The following is a 26,518-nucleotide window of genomic DNA, read 5'->3' as shown; positions in this document are numbered from 1 at the left end:
ATTACCTTGGGCTTTGCTTTAACTTTATTTTGCTGGTACCGTTGTATATGGCTCTTGTATTATTGATTTTCCTTTATGTTATGTTTCCTTCTGTCACTCATCTGCTGTTTTTATGGAACCTAAACATTGTTACTTTAATTTACCATGTTTTATTTAACCATTATCCAATCAGTTGTGCTCATAGATTGTTTCTAGATTCTTTTATGTTACACATATAGTATTTGACTATTTTTGTAGAGAGTAGTCCTCTCTTCCATCCACCATTAAAATTCTAAAAGGGGACTCTCTTGGTGAGAATGCATGATTAGTTTTGTGACTGATTTTATGACCACATTATTCTCCAAAATGTTTACACCATTCTGTAGTGCTACCAACACTTTATTATTAAAGTTCCTGTTTTTACATGTGCACCTCTTCAATTTGAGTTTTATATTATTCTAACTAATTTAAACACTTAAAGGTAAATATTGTTAGCATCTTTAGTCATGTGAGTAGGTTTCCAAGGGAGAAAAATAGATAATTAAGACTTGAGATAAATATACAAAATCTAGAACTGAAGACAAAAGTTAATAACTTGAACCACATCAGCAGATGTGGCTAAATATGCTAGCCAGCTATGTGACTTTGTGTTTTTTATTTTATAATTTAGGTTGTTTGGCTGTGCAGGAAATTGGTACCGACCCCACAATAGCCATGCTATTTTGCTAGACAAATACTGGACCAAAATTCACCTAGAAAACATGGATAAGACAGAACTGAAAGAGGTATGCTTACATTTTTTAATTATGTCTCATTATCTGTTAGATGGTATTAGCATTGACTTTGTAATTAAGATGGTATGTATTTGGATGTTAATGAAAAAATAGGATATTTGGCACATCTTCATGAAGTAAATTCTTTAATTCAGCTCTTTAGAAATAGAGTAGGAAGAACATAGTTGTGGGTTTTATGCATTATTAGGAAAGGTAGCTTGGTTGAAAGAGCATAACACCCTGAGGAAGAGATAGTAAGTAGCATCTGCTTGATGGGTTAAACTACTGTCCCAGCCTTCCCAAAAGACCCAAATGTGAATAATGCAGAACCTTGAGGCCCCAAACCCTTAGAGATACCATGTTCCTCTAGAACTCTAGCCTTGCAAACAGCCTGGTCTCTGCATTCATCACTGAGGGGACCAACCCTTCTAGGGAAGAGGCCCATCTTTCTTCAACCCCAACTAGCTGCCACCTGTGGGCATGTAAATACAAAAACTCTGCAGTAGGAGTGTCTTCCATACTACAAACTTTTTTTTTCCAGTCTGGTCTCTGTAGCCATCATCCATGGAGGCAGTTCTTGTGAAGATGAGGTGGCAGTTGTCTCTCTAGGCACTGTGTAGTGTGTCTTCTACAGCAGCTATTGCTTATTTTATTATTATTTTTATTATTTTTAAATTTTTTATTATTTATAATAAATACTTTATTATTTACTTATTATAGAGGACCTAGAAAGAAAGTTACCACCCTCAAAGTTCTTGGCACTGTCAAAATGATTCAACATCAGCAATTGATATCTGTGGAAATGACCCCTAATTTGACTTGCAACTAGGGCCTTCTGTGTTTCTTCATGGAAAATGAGCTCCTTGAGAGTAGGCCCTATTCTATCTTTTTTTTATTTGTATCTTTAGCATTGCTTTTACACATAGTAAATGCTCACATGCTTTTTCCTTTATTCATGATCAGCATTTTTTCTTCCCCCAAATTTTTATCTCTCCCCATATAAGAAGGTCAAATTCTAGCCCTTGGAGTATTCTAATAACATTAGTAGCAAGGATAAAATGACATTGGCTGTAGAGAGTGATAAAAAGCAAAGGAAATATATTTTGTGTTGTTAGATAATTAACCATGTTTATACATAAGATAAAAAATAAAGTTGCTCTATTTTTTTTAAAGTACATTTATCTATAGAATTACTCCTGAAATATGGGAAAAGGATATTTCAGTTGACTAGGCTAACAGGCATGTATATAATCTGCTTTATAATTTTTGTGGGCCTCAGTTTTCTCACTTTTTAATTGAAGAGTCTTATGTTGGATGTTCCCTAAGGTCCTCAGTTTCAAATGCTCTGTGACTATTATAGTGGTGGTTGTCTTAATTGTAAATTTTAACTTCGTAGGCTGCTGAATTACTAGTTTACTTTGTGAGTGATCATTAGTTTATTCAATTTTATGCATGTGGTAATTTGTTGAGGTGGAAAGTGAGGGGGTGAATGATACAAAAACTTTTTCCCTTTCCACATTTTATATCCTGTGCTCACATATCAGAGCTTAGCATTGAAATGATGTCAGGAACAGGATATCTAATAGACTTTCTATTAGATTTTGTTTTTCATTCCTTGTGGGCATAGTATGAAACATATCATTCATTGTACTTACTGTTATAATTTTGAGATAAGAGTTGATCATTTATTCCTGAATGTTTTCATATTAATAAATTTTAGTACTTCTGAATAAATGCTTGACAGATGCTGTCATACCTGTTAACATTGGAAATGGAAATTTATGGCCTCTGCGTTTATTAAACTTGTGACAAATACAAAGGTGTGCCTTCTCAAACCTGCTCATCCTACTAGTACTCATGTGCTTGTACCAGGATCAAGAAGGAAGGAGCCTTTTATCTTTAGAAGCTGAGAGATAGCTTAGTATCCATTTTGCTTACATACCAAGCTGAGGAAAATGAAAACTTTATTTAAAAAAAAAATACATAGTCTTGTAATTCTCCAAAGTGAAATCTTGCTGCTAGCTTCAGTTTCAGAAGTGTGGATAGAGAATACTGATGTCCCCAAAGTGAAATAAAATGGGTGGTAGAACAATTAATATGATTAATGAAAATATATGTTAACATATTTTTTTTTAACTGGACCTGTAATGTCATTTGTATGGAGAATTCCTGGTGGCAAGACTCTTATCAATGCAGATGGGCAATTGTGAAAGAAATTAATGTAAAGTCAGTGGGTTTGATTATTTGAAAAGTCAGAATATTGAGTAATTTTTCCTTTTTCTTTTTGGTAATTGTACTCAGTACTATAAACACTTGTTTGTGTATGACTTCGTGAATCATAGAACAATTATTATAAAGCTGGAAGATAAAGATAAAGGGGTCTATTTGCTCATTTTATAGAAAAGGAAACTGATGCTTGTGCCTATGGAAGTAAAATGAGTTGCCCAAGGTCACAAAGTAAGTAGCAGAGGCAAGATTTGGATCCAGATGTTCTGAATTGATAGATGATTGGTAAAGCCTTGATGAATAGCTATTCAAGGATAGAAATTATTTTATTTTTTTCTTTGTTATCTCTAGGGCTTATTCCATTGCTTGCCACTTCGTAGGCACTTAACAAGTGCTTGTTTGTTGGTTAATTTACACCAAATTGCAATGCTCTTTGCATTTGAATGCTACACTTTTATTCATTTGGTTATACTTTTTTTCATTTTATTAAATAAAGGGTGGTTTAGTATCAGAAACAACATAATCTTATAAGCAAAGTAAATAATGAATTACATCATTATATATTATAAGCAATGAAAGACTTTGATAAGATACAGAAATTATTTTTTATTAAAAATAGAATTGAAAAATCTTTCCATGTGATAAAAAAAAGTATTTGAAAAAGAAAATTAAACATCAGAAATACCAGAAGTGCTCCCATTTGAACTCTATTAAACAGGATTTTAATAAGACTACTTTTCCTACCTCTGTTTGAAAGTTTAGGAAATCAGCTATAGAAACAAAGTATGAAAGAACAATTAATAAAGGAATAAATATCAGCAATGAAAACAATTAAATATATCTGTTTACAGAATGAATTTAGTAAGCATTTACTATGTGTAAGACACTGTGCTAAAGCTCTGGGGATAAAAGTAGCCCAAGGAGCTCACATTCTTGAAATGGAAACGTGGGTTGTTTCATTTCATAGGACATTTCAGCCAGATGAAAGACTCGGTAGTGCTTAGGGTACAGCAGCAAAGCAGGAGAGGTGATTCTTCCTTTTTAATGTCATTTCTAGTGATGAGATCATATTGATTTCTGCCTTTGGACCACTTGCCACTGAGCTAAGAGCGTTTTTGTTCCAAAGCTCTTTGGTTCAGGGGCCTGGTCTGTCTCCATCATGGTCTGAGGGAAGGTGTGCTTCCTTCTTTCTTTTCTTCAGGGGCCTTTTCCCTGTGAATGGCATTTGTTTGATTGCATTCTTATAGCATATGAATGTGCCATAATTCTTATCTGTTATAAGAAATGACAAAGTGGATACAGTTTGAGAGAAACCAGGAAGACTCGTGGACTACCGAAGAGTGAGTTGAGCTGGACCAACAGCATTATTGTAAAGGCAAACGACTTTGAAAGTCTTCAGTATTCTGATTAATGCAAGGACTAACCATGATTCCAGAGGACTCATCATGAAACATGCTATGTACCACCTCACAGAGAGTATAGATTGAGACATGTTTTTGCAAATAACCAATGTGGGAATTTGTTTGCTTGACTATACATGTTCTGTAATAAGAGTTTTGTTTTCCTTTTTTTTCTGAGTGAGTAGGGGGAAGTAGGAGAGAGAGAAAACAGGTTTTCATTGAAAAAAATTAATTAAAAGGCATGATGATAGACTTAGAAAATCTAAATTCCAATTTAATTCTAAATCTAAAATCCAAAACAGATCAGTAAAAAAGTAAAAGATTATAGATTTAGAGACTTGTAAGGGGCATTAGAGGTCCTCCAATTCGTCTCTGTCATTTTACATATGAGACAACTGAGGCCAAGAGAAGGTGTGATTTACTTATGATTACCTAGGTAGTAAATAAGTAGCAGAACCACAATTTCAATCTGGGTCTTCTGACTTCAAATCCAGCATACTTTTTCGTGAGTGACTCACTGTACTCCCATTTCAAACTATTCTATCTCCCCACCAGCTGCCTTGATCTGAATGACTCTTCTTTAAGGGCTACACCTCTGTTTACTGAGTCTTTGGCTGGGATCCTGGCACTATGATTTCATGGGGGACCCTAGCCAGTCTACTCACTTCTCTTCCAAGGCAGCTCATTCTCCAGGCCATTCCACCTCCCACCAGTTACTTTGTTCTCTCTTTTCTAGCTCCTTTTTACACTTTGTCTTTCTCTGTTAATTAGATTGTAAACTCCTTGAGAGTAGGGATCACTTCATTTTCTTGTTTTCCCAGTGCTTGTCACAAAGTACTTGGCATATCATAAATTCTTAATAAATACTTTTATCCATCATGTTGGGAATAAATAACTTTAATAGAGAAATACAAGATAGACCCATGAAATTCATCTTCATTTCTCTTATACCACCACCACCAAAGAGAGACTATTAAGAAGAAAAAATATTTTTTATAATAATGATAAAATATGTCAAATATTTGGGTATTATCTTTTTAGGACATGAGAGACTTATACAAATAGATCCAACTTCAAATGATATTGAAAGAACAAATGGAGGGATATACCCTGCACAGGGTTAGGCTGAGCAGATGTACTAAAAAATCGGTACTTTAAAAATAGCAGATTTGACACATTGTTAACAAAAATACTAATAGGTCATTTCCAAGAAGTGTGTAAATTATAACCTAACTCATATGGAAAAATAGTTGGACAAAGTTAGCAGTATCTCTGAAAAAAGATAATTGGTGGAGAGACTAGTCTTACCAAAGTGCAGAACATACGACAAAAATTATAAAATACACTTGTTGTGGCTGGGAAAAGGAGAAAAAAATAGATTGGTGGAGCCAGAGAGGGGATCCAGAAATCAGTCCTGTTGTCAGTTAAATATTAATCCCAGGGGTGATATTTGTAAAAAGCCTAGCACAGAGTAGGCTCAATACAAATGCTTATTCCTTCCCTTGCTCCATAAACTCTAAAAATGCATGCATTTTTCAACTATTAATATAATTTGTTTCCTTTTTAATATATATGTTTTTATGTTGGACATTTAAAAACAATCTAAGGAGTTTGTAGGATGGCTAGGTGGCACAGTGGATAGAAGAACCTAGAGTCAGGGAGACTCAGCTTAGACACTAACTGTGTGACCCTGGGCAAGTCACTTAATCTTGTTTGTCTCAGCTTCTCATCTGTAAAATGAGCTGGTGAAAAAAATGGCAAACTACTGTAGTATCTTTGCTAAGAAAACTCCAAAAGGGGTCTTGACACAATTGAAATAATCAAACAACAAAAATACCTCATGCTGTATACCATGATAAACTTTCACTGTCTTATTAAGTTAGGGGTTAAAAAAAAAAAACCTACAGGAAAATGGAATAATACATTTATCAAAGCAATAGAAATTTTTAACAAATAAAAAAAATCACTCATGACAAAACTGATGGATTTGATTATGTAAAGATAAAATAATTTTATACAAAAAAAGCAACCTCTAAAATTAAAATGCAAAAAGATGGGGAAGTATTTATAATATATCTGTGCATATTATATAAAATTTTTTTCCACATGTAGTTGATGTGGATTTATATCAGATTGATATGTACTCTCAGAATTACAGAATGACAGAATTAAAGAATTGGAAGGGATTTCAGGAATGATACAATGCATGAGAGGAATATATACATAGAAAGAATCCCTACTGTAACATATCCAGCAAATGACTGTCCAGCTTCTGCTTACAATTTCCAGGAGGGGATACTCACCATCTATCTCACCATCTACTACTCACCATCACAGCCCACATTCCAACTTTTGAACAATTCTAATTCCTAAATTAATTTTCTGACTCAAAATGTCAATTTGCCTCTTTGCCGTTTTACCCACTGCACCTCATCCTGCCCTCGGCACCAAATAGCACAAGTCTAATCCTTCTGTGTGAGAGTCCATGAAATAGTTGAGAGACAGCTTTTGTGTGTCCCCACTCAATTTTCCTTACTAAATATCCATTCTCTCTTAAACTGATGCTCATGAAATGAACTACAGGTGCTCCACCATTCTGGTTTCCTGTCTCTGAACATTTTCCATCTTATTCTTGTCCTTCCTAAACTGTGGTACCACAATACTCCAAGTGAGATCGTACAGAGGAACTGTCATCTCCTATTAGGAGAAGCTTTGTCTTTTCTTCAGGTGGCCCAGGTTTATATTAGCTTATTCACATCATGTTGCTGACTAATATAAGTTTGCTTTCAGCCCAGGGCAGAAACATTTGAGAGAAGAATGTGGTAGAAGATAATGAGATTTATCTCTTCATAGAACTGTGAGAAGTGATGGAAAGAATACAGATGCATGTAAAGTTTGGAAATTTAAGCCTGATGATAACATAATGTTTAAGGATAACAATCATGTGAAAAATGGAAAAGATCTGTTGATATTTTGTTGCCTTCTATTTTCTTCAAAAATAGCAATGGAACTTCCACATTTGTTGTCACACTCCTTTAAGTGTGCTATCCTGGACCTATTTGTTTTCTCTCAGTACTCCCATTTAATGATATCATGAGCTCTCTTTGTTTCAGTTAACATCATTATGTAATTGATCTTGAGGTCTGTATATCCAGTCCCAGTCTCTCTTAAATTCTAGTGTCAAGAATTGCTATTATATATTTTGAACTAGATATCCTGTAAGCATTTCAAACTAAACATGAGTAAAAGAGAACTCATTATCTCTCCTCCTCTCCTTGCTTGGAACCTTCTTCCCTGCTGACCTTCACCGGTTTTGTGACCTTGCTGTCGTTCTTCACTCCCTACTCACACTCCCTCCATGTAGCCAGTGGATGCTAAGTATTTTTTCTGCAGCCACAATATAAGTTTTACCTGTTCTCTCCTCTCCACACAACCACCATCCTAGTTCAGGTCTGTGTCATTTTTTGCCTGGACCATTGTAGGGGTCTTCAGTTATAATTAGTCTTCCTGCTTCAAGTTTCTCCCTCTTCAATTTATCCTCTACATTGCTGCTAAAGTGATTTTCCTAAAATTTATGTCTGTTGATGTTATTCTATTGTTTAGTAAACTCCCCTGAATCCTTGTTACCTCTGAGATCCAATATGTACTCCTTTTTTTTTTTTGCCATTTAGTGCTCTTTACAACCTTGATCTTCCTTTCTTTCCAGTCCTTTTACTCCTTCCTTCTCTTTAAAGACTTAGAGGGTTCAGCCATACTGACCTACATCTCTCATCTCTATGCCTTTGTAGTAGTTGTTTCCCATGCCTGGGTTGCCGTTTCTTTGCCTCTTAGAATCCCTGGCTTCCTACAAAACGCTTTCAGTTAAGTATAGCATTCTATAGGAGATCCTTCCTTGTACATTTTAAGTTCTATCTTTTGTAGGCCTTATCCTGGCCCTCCAAGCTGTTAGTGCCATCCTTTCTGTTACTTTGCGTCTACTTTGTAGATATTTTGTATATGACATACTCTCATTCTCTTTGTCTCTCTCTGTCTCTCCTTCTCTCCTAAGTTCCTTGAAGGTAGGAACTGCTTTTGCTTTTATCTTCGTGCTCACAATGCTTAGCACAGTGCCTGGCACATAGTAAGCCTGTAATAAATGCTTACTGATTACTTGCTTGACTAGATTGCCTAGGAGATCATGAGTTTACTGACTAATGTGGTTTCTGTCTACCCTCTTGGTCTTATTATTGTGGTGATTGTTTTATATTAAACTTAACCTCAGAAAGGATGGTAGTCTGTATAGATGTTTCTTTTTTCTATTTCCAATTTTTAGCCAACTTTTAAAGCATTTTTCTCTTTGACATACCTTATTTTTATTATTCAGTTTTGTTATTGATCTTGCTCTTTGCTCTGACCAGTCTGTGGTCTCACCATATACCCATAGCTAATTTGGGATCATTTGTTAATTCCTTTATATTAAATAAACACATCCAGACCACGATGTAAACTTTTTTTGGGGGGAGGGGATGAATTGTTGTCCCAAATTATTGTGTTATAAATACTATCATACAGTGAATGTGTTTAATAGCTCCAGATTGTTGGGTATTCCTTCTTGTGTTTTTTCATAGTTGTCTGTCTCTTCCCTTGATGCTAGCTCTTTTAACTGTTGTGTCTACCATATGCCATATTGCTTTTCCTGATCTATTCTTATCAGCTATAGGAATAAAAATGAAATTATTATATGGTAGAATTGTGTGTGGGCCTGAAGGACCTCATACTCTGCTATGAGTAAATGCATGAGTCTCATGATATGTAATATATGACACATATATTACATATATGGAAGCTCTCAGATTTTCCTGGTTTACTTTTCAGTTCTTTGGTCAGATTGTTGAATAGCTCAGTTTTAGATAGGGGAAGTGCTGAAAGATTGAATTCCTGATCACAGGGGAGGTGTTAACTGTAGTGGGAAGCATGAAAGAAATTCAAGCTAGAGAAAACTCAACTCTTGGTACTCTACTTTTCATAAATATGATATTTTTATTTTTAGTTATTTGTGAGCACTTTGTGAGGTCATTAGTTCTTATAAAATTTTTTACCTTTTTTTTCCTGTCAGGTTCTTCAGAGCAGGTATTCCAGCCTGTCAGGTGCAACTGACCATCTTTTAGATATTTATTTAAAACTTACTGGAGATAAACATCAACCTAGGAGCAACAACTGCCATGGAAATGAGGAAGTATCTATGGATGTATCAGAAGCCAGAGGAGATGACAAAAGTCCAAGCCTTGAAGGAAGAGAATTATCTTTACGGTATTGAATGTGGTTTAATTAGCCAATTCCTAAACTGTCTGTCTTATCTGTCTGTCTGTCTGTCTGTCTGTCTGTCTGTCTGTCTGTCTGTCTATCTATCTATCTATCTATCTATCTATCTATCTATCTATCTATCTATCTGTCATCTATCTAGTTTTAATGCCTTCTTGACCAGAACATTATTTACTGGGATCATTTTATGAAATTCTGCCAATTTTTTCTTTTTGTGTTATGAATAGCTATCCCTCTTGCAGATCTGTAATTCCTCATTAGGAGCAAGAGGCAGATGGCAAAGTGGAGAGAGTGCTGGGCCTGGAGTCAGGAAGACTCATCTTGCTGAGTTCAAACCCAGCCTTAGACACTTAACTAGCTGTGTGACTCTGGGTAAGTCACTTTGTCTTAGTTTCCTTGTCTGTAAAATGATCAGGAGAAGAAAATGGCAAACCACTTCATTATTTTCGCCAAGAAAATTCCAAATGGGGTCATGAAGAGTCAGACATGACTGAAAAACAACTAAACAATTCCTCATAGGGAATGCATGATATAGATAATTTTATTATCCTGGACCTTTTTAGTCTGTTGTTAATATCACGGAAATATTTCCTGATCTTTGAGTAGTAGAACAAGACATGGAATTTCTCTTCGTATACTTTTTTGTTGCTGTAGTTAGCCCTGGACCTGTTCCAAGAGAAGTTAGGCCATTGGAACCTTAAAGAGACTGTCTGGACCAGGAATTCTTAACCTGGGTCGAGGGACAAATAAGGATTCTATAGATTTCAGAAGTCCCTCATCTTGGGTGGGAAAAAAATTACAACATTTCCTTTGGTTATTTAAAAGCTTTGTAAGAAAGGGTCCATAGGTTTCATCAGATTGAGATGCAAAAATGAGTATGTACTGCTGATCTAGTCCAATTTCCTCATTTTATGGGTCAAAAGAAAATCTTCTGAATTCCAAATGACTTGTCTAACGTTATTGTGGAGTTAAGTAACAGAGCCAGTATAAATTTAGGTCCTCTCCACATCCAGGGCTCTTTGCAAAACTCCCATGTTGCTTCTCTCAGTTCATTGTATATAGCTTACCCTTTGAGGGTTGTAGGGTTCGCGACCTTTGAACTAGATAGGAATAAAGACACTTCCTGGTTTTGTCTCTATGGAGAAACTAGGGAACAAAGCTTTCCCAAGTTAAAATTGGGAAGCAAATGATCTTTGTTACTTTTGTTTCCATTTGTAGGACTGCCTCTCTCTAAAGCTGAAGTTGCCCGGTTCCTGACTCTCTAAATTTTCTGTTAAAAACATTTCCCAGCCTATATTTGTCAGATACTTTATATTCAGATGATCTGCTGTGGCTTCATCCTCCTAAAAACACAGAACCCAAATTCCCATCCCTTTAATCCTAAGTATTAGAAGAACAAAGTTACTAAATTTATGGATGATAAGTTTTTAATGGATGACATTCATTCATTCTTTGCTTACATGATGAAGCAGATGACTAGGATTTTAGGCAGCATGGGGAAGCTATTTTGCAGTTATTAGCATTATTTCATAGGTCCAGCATTTAAATTATATAACACTGCTTATCCATTTGAGAGGAAAGGATCATTAATGGCTCCCTCCTTCTCCCTCCCTTTAGCTGGGGATTGGGTTTTAGAAACATGGATGGAACAGTTCCTGATTATCTGGCAAAATCATGAGTTGATAGATGACCCTGCGTCTAGATGCTGGCAATGTAACTTAAGGTGTGTGGTAGCACCATGACTCATTTCATTGTATACTGAAGGGAAAACTGAGCAGGGCCTGACTCCCTGACTAGGCTCATACACTTTCTTTTTCTTTCCTCTTCCAAGGTCATTCTATCAGTTTCCTGCTAAGTTACAAACTTAGGTGCCTTAAGAGGGTTTCAGGACAGCTTCCTGTTCTTTCTGCTTGCTGGGCTTTTTTTATTTTAATCATACATTGAGCATGTTAGATACTTTCCAGAGTTTCCGTTTTAATGGCTTATGTGGGCTGAGTTGAATAAACAGGCCAACAGAAAGAAAGCCTGTTTTATCTTCCTCCTCATTGCTTACTTTATCCATTTCTCCTCCTAGGGATTTACTGAATTGGTGTAACAGGATTTCCTACAGCTTTGACAGTTCTTCTTCATCTACATCACTCAATATTTTTCAGGAGGTAAGCTGTAATCCTCTGAAGTCTTGTTTCCTTTGTGCTACATAATTTCCATCTGTCTCTTTTCTTTCATGCATCTGTCTAAAGCTTTATGCCTCTTCTCATCTGCTGTCAAGCTTGTTCTTTTGTGCACATGGTGTCTTTTTTACTTTTAAAGCTTGTCATGGGACTTAATTTCCACACAAACTAATATTACCATAGAGCGATTGAGGGGTAGAAATGTAGCATTTTAAACAGCGACCACTCCTGTTAAAAATATATTAGAAGTGTAATAACTCTTAAGTAAAACAATAAAATAAATCTGCTCATCCTACTTTGAAATAAGCTTATAAAGAAACATTAAAACAAATGAAATAAAATTAATGAAAACTAAAAAATTAATGATGTACTTTATAATAATTATGACAGGTGACATATATCACTTCTAAGGCTTACAAAACATTTTGTATGTATTATATATCCCTGTGTCTCATAGCAACTCTGTGAGGTAGCTGCTATCCATCATTCAGCACACATTTATTAAGCACTTCCAGGCATCTGCTAAGTGCTGAGAATACAAATAAAAAGTCAAAATAGTCACTGCCCCTCTAGAAGTTTATCATTCTAGAAGGGTAATATAACATGCATAAGTAGGCTTATACAAGATATATACAAGGTAGATTGAAGATAAGTTTAGAGGAGAAGATACTACTACAGTATTGATTTATTGTTTCTTACGTTGCAATAATAATTCATTATAGTCATTTACCATAATTTGTTTAGTTACTCATGTACACTCTTTCTGTTTCCTGTTCTTTTCTACAACAACAAGGCCTGCCCATAAAAATTGTTTAGGTGTATTGGTTCTTTATTTTGTCTTTTAGGGGTAGATGCCTATTAGGGGTATTGATGGGTCCCCAGGGTATGTAGAGGCTAGTGGCTTTTTGGGTAGTTTCAAATTGGTTTCCAGAATACCTAGGCCAGTTCACAGCTTGAACAGTTCATTAACGTGTCTGTTTTTATGCTTTCCACTAAGTGGCATTTTCTTTTCTGTCGCCTTTGCCAATCTAATGTGTGAGAGATGGAGTCTTAGAGGGATTCATTCAGTAGTGACAGGGAGCATTTTTTCATGGTTGATAGATGAGAATGGCTTCTTCATATCTTATCACAATTTCTCTCTTGGGAATAATTCCTGTATATTCCCTGTATGTCTTGTAATTTGTTGTTAAGCCGTTTTTCAGTTGTATCTGACTCTTCTTGGCCCCATTTGGAGTTTTCTTGACATAGATGCTGAAGTGGTTTGCCATTTCCTTCTCCAACTCATTTTACCACTGAGGCTGAGGCACACAGGATTAGATGACTTGTCCAGGGTCACACCGTCAGTAAGTGTCTGAGGTCAGATTTGAACTCAGGAATTTTAGCCTTCCTGACTCTGGGTTCAGTGCAGTATCCGTTGTGCCACCTAGCTGTCCCTTGCAAGTCAGAACCTTATCAAAAAAATTTGCTGCCAAGATATTTTTCCACTTGCATTATTTTTGTTATGTAATCAGATTTATTTTATCTCTTGTTATCTTCTCTATCCCTTATTTGGTCAAGAACTTCTGTATCTATCCCATCATAAAAATGAGAAAAGGACCCACATGTACAAAATATTTATTGCAGCTCTTTTTGTGATAGCCAAGAACTAGAAATTTAGGAGATGCCTATCAATTGTGGAAGTGACTGAACAAGTTGTGGTATAAGAATGTAATGGAATACTATTGTGTTATAAGAAATAACGAACAGGCAGACTTCAGAAAAACCTGGAAAGACTTACTTGAACTAACTGATGCTGAGTAAAGGGAGCAAAACCAGGACAGATAGTCACAGTGTGAGATGACTGATTTTGATAGACTTAGCCCTTCTCAGAAAAACAATTCCAAAGGACTTATGATGGTAAATGCCTTCCACATCCAAAGAAAGAACTATGGAATTGGAATGCAGAGAGAACCAGACTATTTCCTTTTTTTTCTGTTTTGTGTTTTTTCTTTCTCGTGTTCTCTCTCATTTGTTATAATTTTTCTATGCAACATGACTAATGTGAAAATGTGTTTAATAGGAATGTATGTGTAGAGCCCATATAAAATTGCAGGCCATGTTAGGGAGGGAGAGATGGGAGAGAGGGGGAGAAAATTTAAAACTTATGGAAGTGAATGTTGAAAACTAAAAATAAATTAAAAAATAAAAGATCTTCTGTATCTATAGTTATGAATGATATCTTCTCATGCTCTTAATTAATTTGTAGTATGACCTTTTATGTCTATGTTACTTATGCTTTTGGAGCTTGTTATTGAATATGGTGTGTAATATTGATCTCATCCTTATTGCTTCCTAGTTTTCCAGCAGTTTTTGTCACATACTGAGTCCTTGCCCCCAAAATTTTTGTTCTTGGGTTTATTGAACTTAAAATATGATATCATTGAATTATATTGGACTACTCTTGAATACTATAAACCCAATGCTACTTTGTTTGCTTCTGGATCTATCAGCTGTAGTGTTTATGGAAATTTGTGAACATTGCTTACCTTTTTAACTGTATTGCCCTAGTTTCTTTGAGCTGAGTTGAAAGATTTAAGAATTTTGTAGTATTTAGACTTTTCTTGTTATAATCCATAGAAAGATGAATCATTTGGGGTACATCTGTCATCAGGGGAAATTTTATTGCTGCTACACTGTTCCTTTTCATCATGTTAATTTTGTAATTTGTTCTTTCCTTGTCTATTCGAAGCTTTCCTGTTTCTCTTGAAGCCTCAAGGTACTTGTCTCCACTCCTGGCAGAGAGTTTTATTTATCTCTTTTGGTTCAGACCTGTCATTTCATTTTTGTAGGGAACTCCCAGATGAGGTAATTCATTCTACCACTGCAGATCAACAATTTTTACACAATTTGTAGTCCTACAGAGTTGCCTCAGGCACCAACCAGTTAATTGCCATGGGTCATATAGCCAATGTGTAACAGAGGTGGGATCTTGACTTTTTACTTTATTAAAAAATAATTGATGTTAGCCCATCGAGATGAAATAATTGCAGTTCTTGTTTTCCTCCCAGCTTATTCCCTTGGACACTTCTTCAGATGTATGATTAAATCTGGAATACAAAAAAAAAATTGAGCTACCCCTGGAAGGAGCTCCTTCTTTGTCCTTTCTCTCTTATGATTTGTTTGTAGATCCCTTTTTATTGTTCTGGTGAAAAGAATTGTCTCTCAAAAAAAGTAAATGATTTTTTCAGTTAACAAAAATTTTTTTTTCCATACCTACTTTTCTACCACCTCATCCTCCCATTGGAGAGTTACTGGCTGTGTGTGGTAAGAAAAAAAACCAAATCCCTTCTAATGAATATATGTATCATTAAAACAAATTGCTGTTTTGACTGTATCCAAAAAATATGTGTCTCATTCTGCACCCTCACTCCATTGCCTTTCGAGGCCCTTTTTGCCTGAGGCCTTTTTCAGTACAATCTGCATTCTTGAGAGCCATTATGGTGTAGGGTATAGAGAGTTGATCTCAGAGCCAGCAAGAACTTGGGTTTCAAGTCCCAACTCTGATATATACTGGCTCTATGACCCTGGGGCAGTCACCTAGTCTCAGTGTCAATAAGTCTTAGTGTTTCAAGAAATTCTCCAAGACTATAGCTTGCAGAGAAAGTGTTGACCTCCATTGGTAGTTGTTCCTTATAGCAGTACAGTCACAGCTCTTATCTCTATCCTATCACCTCATCTCCTAATTTTCTCATTTCTGCGACCTGAGAACCTCTCTGTCCTCCCACCCAATCATTACCTTCAGTTACTACTCTTTTTTCTTTTTTTAAAACTTGGCAACCAGTTCCTTTTCAGTTGCTCCCAAGAAGATCTTCCTTATCTTGCAGAAATCCTTGTTTTGGCCTTATTGTTGTCTTAAACTCTTGCCATCCTGTTTCCAATTCTTTCAATTATGAAATAAGTATAGATAGTGTAAGGGACTACTAAATACTGTCATGGTGATATAAAGAATAAACTTTTATTTCTGCCATTATTGGAACTTAAGAGTTTGCCGTGTTGTCTCTTCTACCCAATATATAACATGTAGCTAAAGCAGCTATTATTATTTTTGCTCCCTCAAATGGGCTGTTCTTTCATAGTTGTTAATAATCACATAATTACTTTACCCTGTGCAAGTCTGATCATCCTAATCAGTAATTCCTCCAGTGACTTCCTGTTGCCTGAAATGCTCTGTTTGACATTCACATCCTTTATAACCTAATCCTCCCCTTCTGGTCTGTCTCCACCCCACCCCCCGCCCCCCATTCTAGTCTTTTTGCACCTTATTCCCTGACATGTACTCTTTGATCCAGTGACACTGGCTTCTGACTATACCACGATGAAGAAGACACTGTATTTTGAACCTCCAGGCATTATCTCTGGTTGTCCTCTAGGCCTGGAATGCTCTCCTTCCTCCACTCTAACTGTGAACCTTCCTGGTTTCCTATAAGTCCTGCTTAAAATCCCATCACTTACTGAAAGCCTTCCCTAATTTCACTTGATTCCAGTGCCTTCCCTCTGTTAATTACTTCCTGTTTATCTTCTATATAGCTGCTTTGTATTACTAAATAACACAAATAATGTAGCATACCAACAGTACGCTGTCTTCCTTATTAGATTGTGAGCTTCTGGAGGGCAGAGACAGTCTTGTACCTTTCTTTTTTAATATCTTCATCACTTAGCATTGTACCTGGCACATAGTAGGGACTTAATAAATGTTTATTGAATTGGTGTACTTAAATTTGAAACTTTGTGGTCATTCATTGTTACTTCTTTCTTGAGGTAGTAATATCCCTTTCATTAGTTCCTCACTTAGTAATTGCCACAATCACCAAGTGCATCAAGGTTCTGACCACTTTATGCATTGACTAATGAAGTAACCCTGCATCTTCCTACTAATTGATATTTTCTTCTAGTCTCACCCACATGCCGTTACTAGGTTAGGATGTAATAAACATTGGTTTTCATATGGTACTTTTTCTTAAAAAAGAAGTCGTTGTTGTAGAGGGAGGGAAGTATACTTGCCCTTTGTCATCAAACTAATGTCCAAATTCCTTATTCTAACATTCAAGACCTTCTTTTGGCTAGTCTCAAGCTGTTTTTGTAACCTTACGTTCTATTGCTCCTTTTGTGTGAAATTTCTGCACCAGCCATACCATTCTATTCAGCATTTCATTAATGTGCCATTTGTCTTTCATCTTTTGTGTCTTTTCTTGTGCCAGGTCAGCCCTTTGGAACACATTTTTCATGCTCTCTTTCCTCCTGAACCAATTTTATCTCACCCTTCAAATCCTGTTTTATTTTTTGAATTCTTTTGTGAAGTTTTCCATTATCACCTTTGTCCAGAACACTTTTTCTTAGTTGAATATGTCTGTACCATTTATTTGGAAATTAGTCATGTGCTGTTTAGTGACATCTTCTTGATTGTTGTCTTATATTTTATTTCATTAATGAAGTGGTACCTTCTTGAGGGTAGAGAACAGATGTCTTCTATACATTTATTTCTCTTGCATCATGCCTCATGTTAGATGCTCAGTGCATTTTGATTGCATGGAATAATGAAAAGAATCAGTTATTTCTCTCAGATAAGATTGTTTCTGTTATAATCATATCCTTGAACAGTGATAGTGAAGGACTAATTTTTATTATTTTCACGTTCAGTGAAGAGTTAAAGATTTGCCTTTATCTTTGACAGGCTCTGGATTGTTTCACAGCAATGCTATCTAAGCAGACAAGCAGACTGAAGATGGCAGAGGTTATTGGGAGCAAGTTAAATATCTCCAAGAAGAAGGTGAACCTTGAACTTTTCATTATGATCTTTATTTAAATAAATTCTGATGTGTAACTGTTATATTTAGTTTGTTGAGTATCTCTCTTGCATCATCATTCTCCCCTAAACCTTTCTGAATTGTTGATGGATTTTCTTATGTCTATATTGGGCAATTTGGTCATTATGTATCCCTCTGTTTATATTCTTAAAATGTACTTTGTCACCCACCAAATACATGCCTTAGTATCTACTCTTGGTTTTGTATTCTTAGTCTGTATTTTAGTCAGTCACTTTTACCTTAAGTATAGTTTATGTTAGGTTTTATAGTCCTATAGAGCAGAGAATAAGATAATTCTTATATCTTCAGTGTTATACATATGTAATTGGGTGCTCAGAAAAGTGATGGATAATGATTATAAGAATAACCAAAGAAAAGAGAACGAACTCCACTCCCTGAGCACCTAGAGGTTGGAATCCTAACTACTCTGGTAAGATATCATGAGGACCATTTGGCCAAAAGTTGTGGTCCTGGTTCAAGAAAGTGCCTTGTATCCTTTTGATACTGTTTTCCATTGAGTCTTTGTAGCAGAGATAAGTATGGGGTAGTTTTATTTTGGACAGAGACACATGAAAAATATTTTACAGAGATCATCTTGAAATCTCCAATTAGGAAAAAAGTCTAGTTTAGAACAGTGGTCTCAACCCTTTTCATTCTGCATCCTATTAGTATAAAATTTTTGAGCCTAACCTACTTTTCCATATGTTTATATTTAATTACTTGTAAATTATACACGTACTTTGATGCTAATGATTTTGCAAGTTATACAAATACAAACAGAACTTTTAAAAGGTTGAGAGAAAGATCAAATTTTATTTGTTCCTAGAGTTAATGGGAAAGGGGGCCACTGGATTTCACTGAGTAGGTGAGTGACATGGTCAGACACCTGTGCTTTAGGGAAATCATTTTGGCAGCTTTGTGGTGGATGAATTGGAGAGAGGACTGTCCAGGCAGTTAAAAATATGGTTCTGGACTTATGTGGTGCCTTGTGTGAGTGGGGACAGGAGACATGTATAATAGACTTCTTTGGGAAAGAAATTACAAGGTTTGGCTAACTGATTGTATGTACAGGGTGAGCATGAGTGAGGAGTCAAGGATGATACTTAGATTACAAACCTCATTGAATAGGAGGGGTAATATTCTTATTGTAATAACAAAGTTCAGAAAGTGGGCAGGAGAAAGGAAAGATAATGAGTTCTACTTTGGATATTTTATGTTTGAGTTGCCTACAGGATATCCAGTTTGAAAAGTTGGATTGGCATTTGGTGATATGGGAATGGAACTCAGTAGAGACTCGGGTTAGTTTTGTAGATTACAGAATTAATCTGCATAGACTTAATAATTAAACCTATAGGAACTGATAAAATCACCAAGTGAGAAAGAATAAAAAGTATACAGAAGAAAGCCTGGGACTCAACTTTGAGGGACACACACAATTGATGGGCAAGACCTAGATAAAGATCTAACAAAGGAGACTGAGTAGGAGGGGATCATAAAGGTAGGAAGAGAATTAAGAGACAGCACACTAACAATAACCCGGAGAGGAAAAGAGTTAGAAGACATAGTTAGCAGTGTCAGATGCTACAGAGAGTTCAAGAAGGATTAGGTCTGAGAAGAAGTCATTAGGTTTTTCAAAGCAGAGCATCTCCACTCACTACAGTAGGCCATGTATCTGTTTTGGAGTTGAATGTAGAAAGAACACTACTTGAGAGATTCAGTCTCACGGTAATAGCCTAGATAACCAAAGCATAGTGACTGTGAAAATATAGGGGAAGTTTTATCTGAAGCACATTCCATTTTCCCCACAGGCTGAGTATTTCTGTCAACTATACAAGCCAGAGATCGTGGTAAATGAATTAGAAGTGGAGGTGGGCAGAGCTCGGCTGCTGCGGATACAGAGTCCAACTGTCCAGGTCCACAGGTAAAGTCAGCTCCTCTATGAAAAACCATCCATCATCTTGGTTTTGTTCAAGACCCCTTACTTACATCTTCATTAATTATAAGAGCTGACCTCTCTAAGTCTCTGGTTTGCCATGTGTTTTACATGTTCTCATTTTATCCTCACAGCTATTGTGTGAGATAGTTGATACTATTGACAGTAAGTAAATATTTTTTAAGGACCCTAGTACATAACCAGATACAGTGCAAGATGATAGGGGAACAAAGATTAAAATGAAAGGTGAAAAACATTTCTACATCATGAATAAATGCAGATATGTATAGAGTAAACATAAGATAATTTTTTGGGAAGAGGGAACAGATGAAAGAAAGGATCAGGAAAGAGCTTGTGGAGGGTGGTACTTGGAGTTTGCTTTTGAGGAATTCTAGGAGAAAGGTGACATGCAGCTCATTTGAATCTTTAGGGATGGATGACCTGTTAATATTATAAGCCCCATTTTGCTGGCATCCCTGTGTTTTGTTTCCTAGTCCAGAGTTTTTTTTCCACTCCACTTATGGTTGCCAGTCTTTTCCTACAGGAGAGTAGCAGGGGGTGGTAGAAATATCATAGGGGGCCTACAACCAGAAGACCTTTTCTGCAGACTCAGCCCTGCCCTTTGTCACCATAGACAAAAATACTTTACCTTTCTGGGCTTTCTTCATCTACAAAATTTGGAAGAAAATAACTTGCACCATCCACCTCAAAGAGTGGGAAGTTTATGTGGTTCATATGCTAGGTGACAGAGAAGTAAAGTGGTATACAGTATATTAAAAGGGAAAGGCAAAGGAATTGCTGCTCTGCATCAGTGGAACATCAAGGAGTCCCTCATACCAATGAAATCACAGATCTGGACCAAAAAAAAATTAGTAACAGATAAATATTCTGTCAGTCGTAATATACTTTTGTTCATAGTTACTATTCTGTAGGGTTTTGTTTTTTAAAAAATTTGTCTGTAGTTTATGGGTTTAGGTGGATGTTATGATAAATACAGGAAAGCTATCATTGAGGCAGGTTCACTACCAGTTATTGACAAGTCTGTTGCCTTGTTAGCATGGTTTGAAAATACCTTTTGAGTCAAGCTGAAAATTTGGGTAGTTTTCTCTTCATTTCTTATCCCCTTAACAGAAGTTCTGTGTTTGTGTGAAAATGACCTCCACTTTTTTTTGGTATAGATTTGACTAAAAGAGCATAAAGATGGCAGGCATCAGAAGCTAATATTCTAGGTTTCTGTCTTTTAGAGCAGACTCCTAAAAGAGCAAAGGGATAGACAGAGTGAAAAGTCTTAAGTCGTAAGGGTGGGAAACCTGTGGCCTCAAGGCCACATGTGACTTTCTAGGTCCTTGGGTGTGGTTTTTTTGATTGAGTCCAAGTTTTACAGAACAAATCCTTTTTTATTAAAGAGAATTTGTTCTGAGAAGTGTGCATTCAGTCAAACGGCTGCACTTGAGGACTTAGAATAAGAAACAGTAGCAGATACCTTTTAAAGGAGTAGAACAGCAGGTAGATGGTCAAGACAGAACAGCCAAGAATCCTAAGACATCGGCATATTAACTCATGAAGTTGAATATATTTTAACTGTAAATCAGGCTGTGAATTTAAATACAGATTTTCTTGTTGAGTTTCTGGTTAAAGAATTCAAGGGTGTCTCCCATGGCAACATGAAAGCACTTTTCAGTTTACCTAGTGTGCCTTGGGTCTTCACAAATTACTGTGTTGCTTTGGGGAAAATGTTGAATTTGAGGTCAGTAGATGGGTTTCAAATTCCAACTCTCCTGTTTATTAGCTAGGTAGATTTGGGCAATTCACTTAACTTCTTGGGCTTCAGTTCCTTCATCTGTAATAGGTTAGACTAGATGGTGACCTCTAAAGTCTCTTCCAGCTATAAATCTATGATGATCCCTTAGTCATGGAGTGAGATATAGTTGAAGTAAGTATTCTTCTTTTGTAAAAGTAGCGCTTGAGGATAAGAGGTTGAGAGATTTTTTCAGTGTCCACCAGCGAGCCAGTGGCAGAGCTAACATTGAAAACTATGTGGTGACCATAAGCTTGATAAAGGCTCTTGATGCTGTGCTATACTTTTTCTTAGCAAGAAGATGAAGCTGCTTCTTCACAAGTTGCCTGGTCTAGACAAAACCCAGGTCCTGTAGGCCGGCCTCTGTTGTTTACCATTGCTGTCCACCTTTTCTCATCAGGGAAAAGCTCACTTTTGCTGCTACTCGTCCAGCTTCTATACTGATGGAACAGCTTGCAGTGTGTGTCAGCAAAGGGGAGCCAGTCTTGCTGGTAGGTGAGACAGGTACCGGCAAGACCTCTGCTGTCCAGTACTTGGCCCATATTACAGGTAATAAGCAATCTTGAAGAGGTTTTGGTGCTCTGGGATGTATTTTTCAGGGATAACCGCTTTCTCTTTGTGTTTTTTGAAGGTCACCGTTTGAGGGTTGTCAACATGAACCAACAGAGTGACACAGCAGATCTGCTTGGCGGGTTAGTGGTTTTTCTAGACAATTTTGAAATTACTACTCTTTGTTCTGTTGCTTTGTAGGAGATAGAATGAAAATTTAACATTTTCAATGTTACATTTCCTGTTCATTAAGAAGTACCAAACAGAACTTTAAAGGAATATCCTCAAAACCAGACCATCCCACCCAAACATCATTAAACACTCATATATGAGGTGTATTAATTTGGGACAGGGCCTTGATTTGCATATTAAGAAGTAAGTAATCATAGCCACCATTCACAGATTACACTGTGTGAAATGGAAACCAAACAGCCCTTTATTCCATAGTAATCAAACATACATAGACAGATAAATCATTACAGAGAGGAAGGAATAGAGGGGAGGGACAATGAGGTGTAGGCAAAAGCAGGCTTATCGCTTCCTGCCCTACAGGATTCTCTTTAGTTTTGATGTTTAGTATTTCTTATAAGGTCCTTAAGGAATGTGTAAACTGTAGTCTAATTTTTACTGTCCTATATATTACATTCCTACCTTCTATATTAATTTTTTTGGGGGGGGACAACCTGGTTCATGAATAGAAATTTTGTTCTATTTTAAGAATATGCTCAATTGATAAACTGTAGTCTTATATTGTAATTTATTCCATTGGACAGTTACTTAGAGAAAAACTTTTGAAGGAGTACCTTATTTGAATGAATTATCCTTTTTGCTGTTTTTTTTTTTTAATGTCCTTGAGAGGGGGAGGGGAGCCTTTTCATTTCTTTTATCTTTCTCTCATACTATTGGCATTACTTTGATGGAGCACTGTACTTGTGTTTAAATTCTGTTAGTATCCTTTTGACTTAGGCTATTTCTTTCATGCTTCTTTTGTGGGATTTCCTCTTTCATTGTGACTTTTTCATTATCATTCACTTGTAGTAGTTCATTTAAGTTGGTCTCCTCACTTAAAATTTTTGTCTTTTAAATTTTTGTAATGTTGGATGAGCCTGTTGCAGAGACACTTGCTCTGGGTGTTTGACCTTTTCTAGTTTTATCCAGTGTATCCCATGTTGCTCCTAAGATGCATGCCTCTCAAGTAAAACTTTTTAAAATTATTTCATGTCTTTCATATAAATATCATTGATCTCTTAGCTTTTTATTAGACATAGAAGATAGAAGCCCTAATATGAAGTTTCCACTTAATAGAAGGCCACTGAAAGTGAATTTTGTGAATGGGAAAGTCCTAAGGTCTTAGGTGCTTTATTTAACTTGATTGTATTTCATTGATATATTCTCTAAGTTAATGTAGTCAGTGTTGTGTTTGATAGCTTTGTGGTATTTCATTATGTGGTTTGTGTTTTTTGTTTTATTCTTAGACATTTGGGTCATTTATTATTTATGTTTTAGTTTGAAATATGGTCTCTGTTTTAGTCTCTCTGCTGCAGATAATGAGCAGTAAATGACTCAGGTCATTTTATATTACTTCATCAAGTAGCAGTTAATTTCCACTTAATTTTTTTGATTTAATTTTAAAATATAGATTGATCTTTATGGAGGAGAGGGAAATTATACTTTGAATGAAATTTAATGAATTTTTGTAATGAATTTTTTCCCTACAGTTTATTTTTTTACATGAAGTGTTACTAGTTAATACCCTTAATTTCTAAATTATTCTTTTCTCTGAACTCAGTTTTCTAGAATCTTTGCATTTTCTTTCAGTTATAAACCAGTGGACCATAAACTTATATGGCTGCCCTTACGAGAGGGCTTTGAGGAGCTCTTTGCCCAGACATTTTCCAGGAAGCAGAACCTTACATTTTTGGGGCATATTCAGACCTGCTACAGACAGAAACGTTGGCGAGACCTGCTTAAACTAATGCAACATGTACAGAAATCAGCCCTCAACAAGGAAACAAAAACAAATGATGCAGGTAAAAGAGCCAGCCGAGGGCAGTGAGAAGCTATGGGGGAGGGGAGCAAAAGGAACGTTATGTAAAACAAGGTGCATTTTTACATCAGGGCATGAAATCAGGTGCAGAATTACTACTGTACCACGGTTCTTGGCACAATTCTACAGCAAATTTTTTTATTCCTGAAGAGTGCTACAGGACCTCCTATGGTAGCTTATGAGTGTGACAAAATTGACATGGTATTTTTGGATAGAAGATAGTTATTTGCAACTCATTTTGTTAATGGTGGCCCAACTCATAAACCTGTCAGATAACTATAAAGCAAGCTATCAAACATATGATTTATGTAGAACTTTGCAAGTGATTTTTTTGAAGGTGTGATGTTTTCCTTTCTAATTCCTGGAATAGGGGTTTTTCAGCCTACCTGAAGCCCAGATGTGGGTTGCCTTTGGAATCTTGGGCCACTGATTTGTTTCCTTAGCAGTAAAAATGGAAGTAGTACTTGCTTCTTTATAATTCTTTAGGGAGAATCTAAGTTAAATTACCATTTGGGAGTGGTGGTTGGTAGGAAGAAAACTGGTTCAGATTAATGATTTGATTATTTCAAGGAACTCTAGGTTATTAGAAACTCCCTCTACTGATGCATATCATAATTTCCTCTGTTACTTGTACACCTAGGGTATTACCTTGGTTACCAAAAGTTTTTATGCCCATGGTCAGACAGCTAGTCTTTGTGAATCCAACAACAGCTCCTATGTCTACTAGACTACTGCCTCTCACCCTACAAAATTTTATATAAAAAGGGGATTCTGAAAGTTGACCTTTAGGTTGATGTTTTGCTATTATGTTCTCAATTACCCAGAGAAAACTGCTTAGCCTCAGGGAGTTACTTGGGAAGTTATTTTAATGAAGTGTTATCTTTAAAGTTCATTTTATATGTTTATAGAGTCATTGGATCATAGATTTAGAAGTGGAAGGGAACTCACAGACCATCTTGTCTAACCCCTTTATGTATCTGTTTGTGTCCAGGTCATATTTTAATGCCCCATGTTGTGCATTAGTTTTCAAATTTCTCTTTTTTTCTTAGGGTTACCGTTAAAAGAAAAGTGGGAAGCATTTGGTCTCAAACTCAACCATGCCCACCAACAAATGAAAATGACTGAAAATGCCCTACTATTTGCATTTGTAGAGGTATTAGACTTTGTTTATGTATTTCTGTAGCGTGATTGCTTGACTCTCAAACTGATTTTTGTGGTCATACTTAAGTGCATGATAGAAATAAGCTCCGTGTGTGTGTCTGTGTGTGTGTCTGTGTTTGTCTGTGTTTTAAACTTTATCAAATTTCCTTAATGGAAAAGACTACCTTATAAAATAGTCATGAGCACCAGTGTTGCCACAGATTTAATGAGGGAAAATGAATACAGACAATGGTGAACTATAAATATAAATACTATACTTTGCATAAGTCTGCCAGAAATAATTTTATTTATTTTGACATCAGTCTAATAAGTGAGCATTTCTAGCCTTGAGAGAGGGAGAGAATTGTCTACATTATTAATTGTCTACATAGTTCTCCTATGCTTTCAGACATGATTCTTCCCCAAGCCAACATTTATAGGAATATTGAATGAGGAAAAGATCGTAATATGTTAAAATTCAGTTTTGGGTTAACATTTTAAAACATTAGTCACCTTTCCATTCTTTCTTTGTTACTTCCTATCATTATTTTCTCTCTAAAGACAGTTACCTCCTCATACTTTCTGGGGATGCAGAAAAAGAGATGTTCTCTGATGGGTCAGTAGCCCAACAATCACTTCAGATCTAAGTAGGACTAGTGGTAATCTTTGTTTAAACTTAATTTCTACCCTTAATCCATTTCTCTAAGAAAGGCCTCTTGTTTTGCAGCCTAATATATCTACAAATAGGAAAGTCTAGTGAGCTTTTTTTTTTTTTTAACCAAAGAAATACCATTTCTTGAAATTTCTACAGCAACTAAAAAGAAGGGTTTTTACATTTTCACAGTGGGATCAGCATGAAAACAAATCATGTAGCAATTTAATAATGTAATCCTTTTTAAAAAAAAAAATTGTCACCTTGCTGCTAAAAGACCATCTACAGATTTAAATTTTGAAGCTGTGTTGGCTTTGATTAAACTGTAAAACTTTTCCCTACTCTGGCTCATCATTCACTCAGCTATCAAATGGATTTCCTAAACTCTATCAACTCTAACGTATCCTTCTTCCCCCTACCCCCGCATGCTCCCTCTACCCCTTCCACACACGCTTCCCATCCCTCTTCAGTAAAATCCAGTGGCTTCCTGTCATTTTGAGGATCAAATAGAAGATCTTTTATTTGGCATCCAAAGCTCTTTATAACCTGGCCCCTCCAGTCTTATTAGTAACACCTTTCTCCACCCCACTCTCCTTCCTCTCCCAGTTCTTCTAATCTTTGTTTCTTCCCATTGAGCCTGATCCCAGATTATCTTGTTAGATACCTTGTTTATATATAGTTGTTTGTATGTTGTCTTCATCATTAC

At 36.1% G+C, this 26,518-nt stretch overlaps 1 protein-coding gene across 1 annotated transcript in view; it reads left to right on the top strand.

Moving 5' to 3' along the window:
* The window catches only part of MDN1 (midasin AAA ATPase 1), a 178,814-nt gene that overhangs the window by 29,664 nt on the left and 122,632 nt on the right, over window positions 1-26,518 (top strand). Inside the window, exons 9-17 of the mRNA XM_072642816.1 lie at window positions 650-764; window positions 9,474-9,667; window positions 11,754-11,835; window positions 17,561-17,656; window positions 19,502-19,614; window positions 21,825-21,973; window positions 22,056-22,116; window positions 23,792-24,003; window positions 25,070-25,173. Coding sequence (XP_072498917.1) covers window positions 650-764; window positions 9,474-9,667; window positions 11,754-11,835; window positions 17,561-17,656; window positions 19,502-19,614; window positions 21,825-21,973; window positions 22,056-22,116; window positions 23,792-24,003; window positions 25,070-25,173 — 1,126 coding nt within the window. The remainder of the gene's footprint in view (window positions 1-649; window positions 765-9,473; window positions 9,668-11,753; window positions 11,836-17,560; window positions 17,657-19,501; window positions 19,615-21,824; window positions 21,974-22,055; window positions 22,117-23,791; window positions 24,004-25,069; window positions 25,174-26,518) is intronic.

The sequence above is a fragment of the Notamacropus eugenii genome, chromosome 2 (genome assembly GCF_028372415.1).
Source record: "Notamacropus eugenii isolate mMacEug1 chromosome 2, mMacEug1.pri_v2, whole genome shotgun sequence".
Lineage (NCBI taxonomy): Eukaryota > Metazoa > Chordata > Mammalia > Diprotodontia > Macropodidae > Notamacropus > Notamacropus eugenii.
This window is presented reverse-complemented; position numbering and strand designations above follow the sequence as displayed.